The sequence below is a fragment of the Carlito syrichta genome, unplaced genomic scaffold (genome assembly GCF_000164805.1).
Source record: "Carlito syrichta isolate Samal-C Ts95f unplaced genomic scaffold, Tarsius_syrichta-2.0.1 Scaffold111564, whole genome shotgun sequence".
Taxonomy (NCBI): domain Eukaryota; kingdom Metazoa; phylum Chordata; class Mammalia; order Primates; family Tarsiidae; genus Carlito; species Carlito syrichta.
In genome coordinates this window covers 14535-27131 of record NW_007055660.1, presented here as the reverse complement: position 1 = coordinate 27131, position 12597 = coordinate 14535, and the positions used below count along the sequence as shown (strand labels likewise).

At 49.6% G+C, this 12597-nt stretch overlaps 1 protein-coding gene across 1 annotated transcript in view; it reads left to right on the top strand.

The window, feature by feature from the left end:
* Nucleotides 1-5: 5 nt before the first annotated feature.
* The window catches only part of SAFB (scaffold attachment factor B), a gene marked incomplete at its 5' end in the record, with an annotated part of 18992 nt that continues 6400 nt past the window's right edge, over nucleotides 6-12597 (top strand). Inside the window, 9 exons of the mRNA XM_021718373.1 lie at nucleotides 6-532; nucleotides 955-1004; nucleotides 1969-2063; nucleotides 4260-4409; nucleotides 4486-4562; nucleotides 5153-5292; nucleotides 5457-5545; nucleotides 9104-9210; nucleotides 12489-12597. Coding sequence (XP_021574048.1) covers nucleotides 6-532; nucleotides 955-1004; nucleotides 1969-2063; nucleotides 4260-4409; nucleotides 4486-4562; nucleotides 5153-5292; nucleotides 5457-5545; nucleotides 9104-9210; nucleotides 12489-12597 — 1344 coding nt within the window. The remainder of the gene's footprint in view (nucleotides 533-954; nucleotides 1005-1968; nucleotides 2064-4259; nucleotides 4410-4485; nucleotides 4563-5152; nucleotides 5293-5456; nucleotides 5546-9103; nucleotides 9211-12488) is intronic.

Genomic DNA, 12597 nt, shown 5'->3' with positions numbered 1-12597 from the left:
ATTCTATTCCTGTTAAATCCGTAGAAAATGAGAAAATACTCGACATTTTGGGGGAAACTTGTAAATCTGAGCCAGGAAAAGAAGAAGGTTCCGAGCTGGAGCAGCCATTTGCACAGGATACAAGTAGCGTGGGGCCAGACAGAAAGCTTGCGGAGGAAGAGGACCTTTTTGACAGCGCCCATCCGGAGGAGGGTGACTTAGATTTGGCCAGCGAGTCAACACACGCTCAGGCGGGCGAGGCAGACAGCCTGTTAGCGGTAGTGAAAAGGGAGCCCGTGGAGCAGCCGGGCGATGGCGGCAGGACGGACTGTGAGCCTGTAGGGCCAGAGCCGGCAGTTGAGCAGAGTAGCGCGGCCTCCGAGAACGCGGAGGCCTCTAGCGAGGAGGTCGCGGAAGCGCCCACGGAAGCCCCAAGCCCCGAAGCCAGAGATAGCAAGGAAGACGGGAAGAAGTTTGCTTTTGAAGCTTGTAATGAAGTCCCTCCGGCTCCTAAAGAGTCCTCAGCCAGTGAGGGCGCTGATCAGAAAATGAGGTTTGTTTTTTCTCAGTTTTAGACCAGACGCTATCTCCTTTCCATTGGTCGTTTAATGACACACATAAGCTGTTTTTTCTGCAATTGGCCAGCCAGACTGATGAAATTGTAGTTTCGCTTCTAAAGATTGTTTTATTTCTCTTTGTGTATTTACACTGATTACATAATCTTTTTTCTTTTCTCAACCTATCATGGTTGTGTTCTTTAATTCTTCCTAATTATCTTTAGCCCAGCAGAATTAATTAACTCCTATGGGTCTGAAATCTTATGGTTAGGTCAGATTTCCAATACAAGTTTGTCGGGGTATCATTTTTTCAGAACTAAATTTCGGGTAGGTATGAACCTCAGCACATGTTTTATGATTTTGAGTTTGTTTCCTCCATGCTGCTTCCCTCTGGAGTGACATTATCTTTTGTCTCTAGTTCTGTCGAAGATGACTCGGATACAAAACGACTTTCCAAAGAGGAGAAAGGTAGGTCATGGGGAGCATGTTTGCAGGGCGTTGATTCTGGGTCATCCCTGTTGCATTTCCTACCCAGTTTTCCCCAGGCTTTCAGGAAGTCTTTCTCTGCTTTTCTGCTGTTAACTCTAGCTTCCGGATTATGGGGAGCAACCCTTGGTCCTAAGAGTTAATATGTTGATTTGATGCATACACTTGCTGTTGAGAGGGTGTTTGGGATTCATTGATCCTATAACCTTTTATTAAAGTTATTAATTGAGAAATGATTTTATTGGACCAAATGGCTTCTTGGTGTTCTAAAATACTAAAAGCACTGGGTAGGTACAAAGGTATATGCTCCAAGAAATAAAAATTACAGGAGTGTTTTCTTTTGGTTTGTTTTCTTTTATGTTTGAGTCAAGGTCTCGCTTTGTTACCCAGGCTGGAGTGCAGTGGCACAATCACGGCTCCCCGCAGCCTCAACCTCCTGGGCTCAAGTGATCCTCCTGCCTCACCCCCACCTCGGGTAGCTGGGACTGCAGGCGTATGTCACCACAGTTGGCTGATTTTTTTCATTTTTTTTGTAGAGATGAGATCTCCCTCTGTTGCCCAGACTGGTTTCCAACTCCTGGGCCAAGTGATCCCTCCTGCCTCGACCTCCCAAAGTGCTGAGATAGCCATGAGCCACTGTGCGCAGCCTAGAGTGTTTTTCTATACTGAGAATGGCTGTTTTGTTATGGAGCCACCTCTCTTCCTTTCTAAGGGAACCTAACATGGTCCTGACAACCCCTGCCTCATCTTTGTGATGGGTCTTTCAGTAGTGCTGCGAGGCCTGGCTTTTATGAAGAGAGGGCCCAGACCCCCCAGCCCCATTTGGCTTTTGGTGTTTCTGCTGGCTTAGGTTAAGCGGGGCTCATGTCTGGTTTGCAGTGAGTTTCTCTAAGACTCAGGATCTTGTAGATGTTTTGTTTTTGACCAAAACTTTCTTTTGAAATAGGTCGTAGCAGTTGTGGTAGAAATTTCTGGGTTAGCGGACTTTCTTCCACGACCAGAGCAACGGACTTGAAGAATCTTTTCAGCAAATACGGGAAGGTAAGAGTCAGGGGTTTTCTGGAGAAAAAAGTATTTTATTTTTTATTATTATTATTATTTTTGAGTTGGAGTCTCACTGTCACCCAGGCTGGAGTGCAATAGCACGCCCCTGGCCACTGCAACCTCGACCTGCTGGTCTTAGGCAATCCTCCCACCTCAGCCTTTCTACTAGCTGGAACCACAGGTATGTGCCACCACAGCCCACTATTTTTTTTTTTTTTTTTTTTTTTGAGTTGGAGTCTCACTCTGTCGCCCAGACTGGAGTGCAGTGGCCGCTTCCAGCCACCGCAGCCTTGACCTGCTGGGCTCCGGTGATCCTTCCTCCTCAGCCTTCCGAGTAGCCGGAATTACAGGCATGTGCTACTACGCCCGGCTAATTTTTTGATTTATTGTCGAAATGAGGTCTCGCTGCCCAGGCGGGTCTCGAACCCGCGGGCTCAGGCAATCCACTCACCTCAGCCTCCCAAAGGCGTGGGATTACAGGCTGAGCCACCGAGCCCGGCTCACTATTTTTTTTTATTTATTGTAGAGACGAGGTCTCGCCAAGGTAGTTGTCCAGCCTGGTCTTGAGCCCCTGTGCTCAGGCAGTTGTCTTGCCTCCGCTTCCCAAAGTGCTGCGATTGTAGACCTGAGCCACTGCGCCTGGCCAAAAAAGTATTTTTAAGCCCGTGTAGTACGACTTTCAGGTAGATGGTTGTCTCCTCTTAGTGAGTCCTTTGAAGACTCCAGGTCTGACGTTTGTGTTGACAGTGGAACCCCCTTACGGGAGATGCTTCATGACTCCATGCCGGTGTTGTCAGGACTTCCCACCCGTGAGCATGTTGGAGAGGTAGTGGTGATCAGAAAAGGGCCCAGGGGATGGCGGCCTCTTGGTGCTTAGAATAGGGGCCCTGGAGGCTAGTGAGGAATGTGAGTGTGGCTGTGGGTGGGCGAGTTCCCTACTGGCGCCTCATCTCTGCAACTCGGGGCTTTTGAGGCTGCTGCCTCAAACCGCCACCGGGGGCAGTCTGCCCTGCTCTGCAGCAGCCCCTGGAGATTGAGCAGATGGGCACGTGCACCAGGTTGTCCATCTGTGGAGACCCCTGTGTGGCTTTGCTCCCGGTCCTTTCCTTCGTTTTACTTCCGGACTTGCCTCCAACTGCACCAGGGCTTCTTGTCACTCAGAGCCAGTTTTGGGGGCATTCCGTGTCGTGTATAGTCTAGGCCCTTAGGCACAGCACGTGATTTAGAGAAGCGGCAGTGTTCCCCCTGACGACTGACCTCCAGCTAAATCTGCCATCGGTTTAGAAATGCCTAAAGGCTTTGGGAGCTTTTGTGATACAAAATGCATATCTGGGAGCACCTGCGCCTGGTCCCCTGACCAGAGTCCCTTTCCTGTTCCCACAGTGACTCTGAGCAGGCAGGTGCTCTCAACAGGGAAGCATCACCCTGGGGACAACAGTGTCTTGGGTGCATTGCAGGTTTGATGTGGGTAAAATGGGGGCCAGACCCCTCTGAAGCCTGCCCTTGGTGCTTAGGCTCTGGGTGGCATAATGAGGTGATTGCTGGCTGTGGCCACTGCTCCTGTGGGCTTGTCCTGAGCCGTCATGCCTGCTGTTGTCATCTGGCGAGCCTGACTTTGGTGTTCCAGAGTGGTGGGGACAACCTAGTTGCATGTCAAGGGTGTGTCTGGAGTGTCTGAGACATGTTTTTGGGTTTGTTAATAGAAGGCGGGTCCAGCTCCCAGAGCACTGCCCACAGACCTGTCCTGACAGTCATGTGTCTGGGCTCTGTCTCCCTGCTTTCTGGTCCACATAACCTCCCTTCATGCTTTCCTGCCCGCATAGCATGACTACCTGTTAGAGTCATTGCTTCCCGTGTTGGAAAGCACACTGGAGGAATGCAGACAGAACTCTGCATTTTGTCTCACTTCCCCTTCTTCCACACTGCCCTCCTGGTGCCCTCGAGGAACCTAGAGGAGCAGCCGAGGGGGACGGAGGTCCTTTGAGAAGCAGCAGTGAGTCGGCAGCATCATCCTGCCCAGGGAAGCCACCAGGACTGGAGTGGGTTAGAGGACAGCATTTCCACCCCCATAACCTGCTCAGTGGGGCCTTCTCCCTGTTGAACCATGATACCCTGTGCATTTTGAGTTGTAGGTGTTGGTCTATGTCCACGTGTGTTTCATGTCTGAGTCATGTTTGCATGTCTCCCTTTGAGGTGGTGGGTGCCAAGGTTGTCACGAACGCCCGGAGTCCTGGAGCTCGCTGTTACGGCTTTGTTACGATGTCCACAGCAGAAGAGGCAACAAAATGCATTAACCACCTGCACAAGACGGAGCTCCATGGGAAGATGATCTCCGTGGAAAAAGTGAGTGACCATTTTCTTCCCAGGATGTGGCCAGTGTGAGGAAATAAGGTGATCCTTACACTTAATTCTCTTTTAGGCAAAAAATGAACCTGCCGGGAAGAAAACCTCTGAAAAAAGAGATAGTGAGGGCAAGAAGGAGAAGTCAAGCGACAGGTATTTCTTGCCTGATGAAATTAAACTGGTGGGGGACTGGCAAAGGTGGCCCTTCCCTTTACTCCATGTCCTTCAAGTTTCCTGTGTAAGAAGTTGGTCATCTGGGGGGCCCCTTGCTTCCTTTTCTTTTTTATTTTTTTGAGTTGCAGTCTCACTCTGTCACCCAGGCTGGAGTGTAGTGGCACGATCACGGTTCACTGCAGCCTCAGCTTCCTAGGCTCAGGCGATCCTCCTGCCTCAGCCTCCCAAGTGGCTGAGGCTACAGGTGCCACAGCATCTAGCTCTTTATTTATTTGTTTGCTTGTTTGTTTATTGTGGAGACAGTGTCTCACAATATTGCTCAGACTGGTCTTGAGCTTCTGGGCTCAAACAGTCCTCCTAGCTCTGCCTGTCCAAGTGCTGGGATTACAGGCATGAGCCACCCTGCCCAGCCTTTATTTTGGTTAATGTGGTCAGAAACTTCTCATGACAGTGGTGGGAGGTGATTTCCTTCCTCGTTATTTGGTGCTCGTTGCGAGCGTCCATTCAGCGTGATCTGTTTCCCAAGACACCAGCTCTGACAGCTCTGTGTCTGGGGCTGTGACTTACAGATCTGCGAACCTCAAGAGGGATGAGAAAGGCGACAGAACAGATGATGCTAAAAAGGGCGAAGACGGAAGTGGAGAAAAGACTAAGGACCAAGATGATCAGAAACCTGGCCCTTCAGAGCGGTCTCGAGCCACCAAGTCAGGTAGCCTGCTGGCCAGCGGGGGCCGGTTCATGGTGTGTTCTGTCCCTGGTGTGGCTTGTCAAGTTGCTGTGATTGGCTGGCTATGCAAACTAGATGCCTGTTGTACGGAGAGCTTTGCCCTTTCGGGTCCAGTGCTTCTCACCTGACTCACCCTTCTCCTGCAGGAAGCCGAGGAACCGAGCGCACTGTGGTCATGGACAAATACAAAGGGGTGCCTGTCATCAGCGTGAAAACGTCAGGATCCAAAGAGAGAGTGAGTGTGAACTTTCTGACTGCAGTGTCAGTTTTTTTTCAGTTTATGTTTCTGTGTGCATCTTCCGGAAATGCTTTCTATCTTTATGGAAAGGTAGAAGTGCCCGCGTTTTTTTAAAGGGAGAAACTTTTTATGGGGTGGGGTGCGGGAGGCAACATTCGAAACTTATTTTCCACCAGAGACCTGCATCAGCAGCAGTTACAGCTCCCGGGGCTTCTCCACAAATCAGTCATCCACTGGCATCATTAGCTCAACAGCGAGAAAGCCACTGGGGTGCTCTCCATACCAGTAGCACTCTCACAGTGTAAACTGGTACTATCATTGTATTCACTTGTAGTTCTAGAAAGAAAGGCATAACTTGGCAAAAATCAAGTTTTGGATCCTAAAGCCAGGTGCAGTAACAGGAACATAAAACTTTGGGTTCACATCCCAATCAAGGCCATGTTGAGTCGTTCTTTCTCCTCTCTTATTAAACCATGAGCTTCATTGTTTGCTCAATATTATGACATGTACAAAAAAGGAGGTTACCCACAAAAACATCCTGAAGGCCCAGCTGTTCCCACCCATACTTCAGCACTTAGGTTTGATAGCGTTTAGGAATACTTCAGCGGTCATAAAACAGGAAAAGCAAGACTACAGCCACAAAAGAATGAAAAATAAGTGAGATGATAAGTTAAGTCTTTCACTCCGAGGACTTGCAGGTTCTGACTTTTTAGTCTTCATGAAATACTCAGGAAAGAAAGAAAAGCATCATTGCTTAGGGTTAAGTCACACCAAAAAATCAGTATGTTGAACCTGTGATAAGAAGCGCACCCTTCTCCAGAATGAAAACCTATTCTTCAATAAAGTAGGCACTGGTGAACTCAAGTCCCCTGAGGTTCCCTGCTCAGGTGCCCACCCTTTCTGGCGTTCAGGAAGACGAAGGCGTCTTGGGAGTGTGGGGAAGTCGTTGGCAATTTCAGGGCTCTGACCAGTGTATTTAAGTAAGCAGCAGCCAGGTGCCATAGCTCGCGCCTGTGATCCCAGCACTTTGGGAAATGGAGACGAGAGGATTGCCTGAGCCTAGGGGCTTGAGACCAGACTGGGTAATTTGGCACGACCTCATCTCTACAATAAATTTAAAAATTTGCCAGGTATGGCGGTGGATGCCTGTGGTTCCAGCTACTTGAGAGGCTGAGGCGAAAGGTTCACGTGAGCCCAGCAGGTTGAGGCTGCAGTGGCCGTGCAGTGCTGCTGCATTCCAACCTGGAGATAAATAAATAAATAGCAGCAGTACACACATTTCCTCTAAAGGGAGAACATTTTGCAGCTTTTCTTTGTACGTAATTTTGCTCTGATGATAGTTGTTCTTATTTTCCAAAGCTCACTTTAAAATTCCATTATGGGAGCAGTTGACTTTTCCCTTACTCAGCATGTAGCTAGCTGTTGTCATTGCCTGTCCCGAGCGTTTCAGCAGCCCCTCATTGTACATTCCCCAACTCAGCCCTCTAGGAGCCGCATGGAGACTCCACCAGCCTCTCTAGCCTGCCTCTCAGCCGGGCCTCTACCTTGGCCTCTTCCTGTACCCTCATATGCTTGTAGACTGCTCCTCAGAACGCTGGAGCACAGTGCCTGTTGTTGTACTTACTACCTCAGTCTGCCTGCCACGAAGGTCACGGTCAGCTGCCAGTGCTCTTAAGTTCAACTTCTTACAGCCTCACAACCTTAGTAGATATGGACCAGGGTCCCCAAGGTCACCCCCACATGGAGCAGTTCACTAGGAGGACTGCTTAACTTAGCATGTACTCATGGCTCAGTACTCAATACTTAGTGGTGCTCAGAGCTAAGAATGACTCCAGTGGTCCAGTAAGGATACCCAGCCAGATCTCAAGGGAAGAGACACCAGCAGTGTGTGGAGGTGCCCAAGCAGGCTTTATGTTCTCAAGATGGGTAGGGTACAGTGTCTCTGTCCACAGGATCTCTCTGGAGCATTGGTGCCCAAGATTTCCACTAGGGCTGATAACAGTCACTCTCTGCCAGCAATGCCACAATTTCCAACTCCCAGTAGGAGGCATACGTTATTATTTATATTGTCTAGGCACAGTGAGCCACCTTACTAGTTAACTGTTGGCTGGGGACACTGAGAGCCAAGTTCCCCATTGCCAGCCTCAGGCCTGCCATGTCCATCCCAAGCCACACAAGACAAACCATTTGAGCTGGTAAAGTGGGGCATTTACAAGTCAGCCTTTCAACTATGGAAACTTTCAGTCCATGTTTGTTTGTGCCAGTGTTTTAATATGCTGTCATGTTTTACCCTTCTTTGTAAAAACATGTTGAAGATAGAAAAATGAAAGTGTGGATTCCAGGGCTAAAATGGCCAGCTCTCATAAAGGTGCAGCCAGATCAGAAAAACCCATTGCCTTACTAGACTTCGATGTGGCCATGTTGCTCCGTGAGCTATGGCTGTTGTCATGTTTCCTGGCTTTGGCCCTCCTCCCCTACCTTGGGGAGGTGAATCTCTTCTTTCTCTCTAATTTACTTTCTGAATTTAAAAAAAAAAGAAAAAAGATGCAGTCAGTACATACAAAGAAGTCGCTACAAAACTGTCTCATTTGGGAATTTCTTGCATGTTTAATTATGAGAGAAAACAACAAAACTAAGGAATTTATTTTACGTGCAAAAAACAGGTATAAAAAAGTTTCTGGCCGGGCTCGGTGGCTCAGCCTGTAATCCCGCACTTTGGGAGGCCGAGGTGAGTGGTTTGCCTGAGTCCACGGGTTCAAGACCCACCTGGGCAACTTGGTGAGACCTCATCTCTACAATAAATCCCAAAAAAATTCAGCCGGGCATGGTAGCGTGCGCCTGTAATTCCAGCTGCTTGGAAGGCTGAGGCGGAAGGATCACTTAAGCCCAGCAGGTCGAGGCTGCAGTAGCTGGGAGCAGCCACTGCACTCCAGTCTGGGTGACAGAGTGAGACTTCAACTCAAAAAAAAAAAAAAAAGTTTCTTTGAGTTGACAATACTCATTTCCATTTTGATTCTATTGAATGTACTTTATGGATCATATTTGAACATAAAATGTTGAAATTCTGTATCTTAATTGACAAGTGAGACATAGGTTTCTTTAGAGAGAATACCTCATTGTCTGGTTGTTTTATTAAGAGCTCACCATCACGTGGAATCTCCACACACAATGCTTAGATATGGACATACCTGATTCTTCCTGTTCCCTTAATCATTTCTGCCTTAACTTTTTTTTTTTTTGAGTTGGATTCTCACTTACTCTGTTGCCCAAGCTAGAGTGCAATGACACACTTACGGCAACTACAGCCTCAACCTGCTGAGCTCAGGTGATCCTTCCGCCTCAGCCTTCCAAGTAGCTGGAAGTATAGCCATGCACCACCATGCCCAGCTAATTTTTTGATTTATTATAGAGAAGAGGGCTCACCAAGTTGCTCAGGCGGGTCTCGAACCTGTGGGCTCAGGCAGTCATCTCACTTCAGCCTCCCAAAGCGCTAGGCTTACAGGCTTGAGCCACTGCGCCCGGCCTGCCTTAACTTTTTAATATTCTTTGAACTAGGTTTCCAAAAGCCAGGATCGCAAATCAGCCAGCAGAGAGAAGCGGTCCATTGTGTCCTTTGATAAAGTCAAAGAACCTCGGAAGTCGAGAGATTCAGAGTCCCGTAGGTGAGTTGGGATCCAGGAGTGGTTTGGTATGTTTCCCAGACGGTGGTGTGACCATGTCCTGGGAAGGCATTCCTGTGGGTGGAATGCTGCTTTCCACCTTTCTGCTCCTTTGGCCTTCATTTCTTAAACTTGCTGTGTTTTGACTTACATCCTGTGGCTCTTTTGAAGTGATTTTATGCAAATAGGCTCATCACTTCCCCAAAGGTCATAGAAGGCCACAAAGGCAGGGAGGTGGAAGCCTTCCTGTGTCAGTAGTGCTAGGCCACAAAAGGTACCATGTGTGCTCCAGAAAAGGGAAAGAAACCGCCAGATGGACCCAGAGAGCACTGGGAGACCCTCACTCTTAAATAAGCCAAGAATGATGTCCTCATTTCTACAAACTCTACACAGACGTTACTGCTCATGGGGAGTTATTTTAGCTTTCCTGTGAAGAAACAATTGTAAAAGGGGAGCGCAGCAGGTAAAGGCACATGCAGCTTTGGTGGAGTGACTGGCAAAGTGATCGGGGACAAACCCATGTAGAATAGGAGTTGGACAGGACACAAGTGACATTTCCCACTAGAGAAGCCAGGCCGGCCTTCTCCACGTGGGGCTCGGTCACCTGGCTGTGTGGCTAGGCCTTGGCTCATCTTCGTGATCCCTGCCACACTACTGTCATTGACAAAATGGTGTGACCTGATGACTCACGTTGGACATCTCCTGTGCAAGTCAGTCAGTATACGTAAGAAATGTATGAATTTGGGGTTTGGAAGGCCTTTGAAGCCATAAAGGAGAACATGACTAAATCAGAGAACCTCTAAATCATGAAAACCACAGAGAAAGCCAAAAGACATGCAACAGATGTGGACAAAAGGGACTTAAAGTAAACATAAGTCGAATAAGAAAGTCCCGGTATAACAGTGGACAGAAGCTGTGAAGACAGTTCACGGGAGGGAGTGTGTGAATGGCCATGAAACAGATGACAAGCTGTTCAGCTTCACTGGGGAGCAGGGAAATGCAAATTAAAAAGCAGGTAGGCTGGGCGTGGTGGCTCACGCCTTTAATCCTAGCACTTTGAGAGACTGAGGTGAGAGGATTGCCTGAGCCCACATGTCTGAGATCAGCTTGGGCAACTTGGTGAGACCTCATCTCTACAATAAATCAAAAAATTATTTTGACTCAGGAGTGGTGGCACATGCCTGTAGTTCCAGCTACTTGGAAGGCTGAGGTAGAAGAATCGTCTGAACCTAGCTGGTCAGGCCTGCGGTGGTCCTGAGCGTGCCACTGTACCCCAGCCTAGGTGACAGAGTGAGACTCCAACTCAAAAAAAAAAAAAAAAACCAGGTAGACAGCTCTTCATCTGTCAGTGTAATTTCGTTCAACATATGAATGAAGGTGTAGGGAGGCAGGTATTTCTGTTGGGGAAAGTGTAAATGAACACTGGCTACCTGGAGGGACGTCCACAGCAGCAGGAACTTCTGAATGCTAGAATCTTCTAGACCCAGTGATTCCCTTCTCCATATCTTCCCTAGAGGAATCTGTGCACGGGAAAGTGTGGGTGAGCTTGTACCCTCGTGAGGCTGTAGCATTTGGAAACCACTGAAAGGTGCCAAATGCTAATGACGGTCAATGCGGCCCTTCACGCTGAGCACCTCCTGCAAGGGCCTGGCATCCAGGGAGGGTAGGAACGGGGGTGTGCCACATAGTGAGTGAGCCACGGAAGTTGCAGCCACTATTGTCCGGAATATAACTAGCTATACTATATAACTGTGCCACATTCTGCTGGCAGTTGAGATCATCTTGAGGTTACTTAGAACACTAAGACAGTGTAAGTGCTATTGTCAGCAGTTATTAGACTGGATTAGGTTTTTTCCTTTTTTTAGTAGCTTGAGAAACCACTTAAATACTGTACTGTTTTACTGGTGTTTTCACCACCTCCGCCTTATTAATTTGTTTGTTTTTTAATCAAAGTCTCACTTTGTCACCAGGCAGTGGGATGGGATGCTCACGACCACAGCAGCCTCGACCTGCTGGGCTCAGCCTTCCAGGTAGCTGGAACTTCAGGCACGCACCACCACACCTGGCTAGTTGTTTTTTGGTTTATTGTAGAACCAAGATCTTGCCAGGTTGCTCAGGCTGGTCTCGAACCCCTAGACTCAGGCAGTTCTCTGCTTCCCAAAATGCTGGGATTATAGGTGTGAGCCACTAGGCCCAGCCCTTTTTTTTTTTTTTTTTTTAAACGTGTGGAGTACATTTCAGAATTAGGTACACAAATGGTCATTATGCAGGTACCCTTGTCGATGAGGTGTGCTTCCCAACAGCCCCCACACACACGCCTCTTTAAAGAGGCAGGGTCTCAGGCCGGGCACAGAGACTCAGGCTTGTAATCCCTCCCTGTATGGGAGGCCAAGGCAAGAGGATTGCCTGAATCTAGGGGTTTGTGACCGCCTGAGCGACTTGGTGAGACCTCGTCTCTACAATAAATAAAAGAATTCTGGGCCTGATGGCGCCTGCCTATGGTTCCAGCTCCTTGGAAGGCTGAAGCGGAAGGATGGCCTGAGCCCAGCAGGTCGAGGCTGCGGCGGCTGTGAGCATGCCACTGCACTCCAGCCTGGGCAACAGAGTGAGACTCCAGCTCTGGGGGTGGGGGGAGAGGGGGGCCTGTCTTGCTCTGTCACCCAAGCTGGAGTGTAGTGTCCCGATCATTGTACACTGTGGCCTCAAACTCCTGGGCTCAAGCACTCCTTCGCCTCAGTCTCCCAACGTTGCTGGGACTACAGGCAGACACCACCGTGCCAGGCTAATTTTCTTCGTTTTTTTGTAGATACAGGGTCTCACTATATTAACCCAGGCTGTGTATCTGTAAACATACAGGCAGGCGGTCAATAGAAGACAAGCTGGCGCCTGTCTTCTCTGTCGTTTACACAAAGACTGGCAGGAAATGCACGGCCATGATCCTTGTCACGGTCGGAACGCAGCTGGTGGAATCCTCGCCTCGGGTGGGCGAGTCCCTCGGCTGGGCTGTGCGCGCATTGTACTCCAGCCTGATTCCGTGAGGACTCGGTTTCAGACTCCTGTGGAGAGGATACCCTGTGTTCTCCTTTTCACTGGCCGTGTCAGGAGCTGCGCTGTCGGCCCCAGAGAAGGCTGGAGAGTGAGAGCTGAGCGCCCGCGCGGCCCGGCCCCCTTCCTGGCTGGGCGAGGGGGCCAAGCCGGGCTCGTCCGGCTCGCGGGCGGCGGCGCGGGCCGGGCGGGGCCCTGCGGGGTGGCCGGCCGCCTCAGTCCTCGTCCTGCCGCAGGGTGCACGAGCGCAGCGAGCGGGAGCAGCGCATGCACGCGCAGTGGGAGCGCGAGGAGCACGAGCGGCTGGAGTTCGCCCGCGAGCGGCTGGCCTTCCAGCGCCAGCGG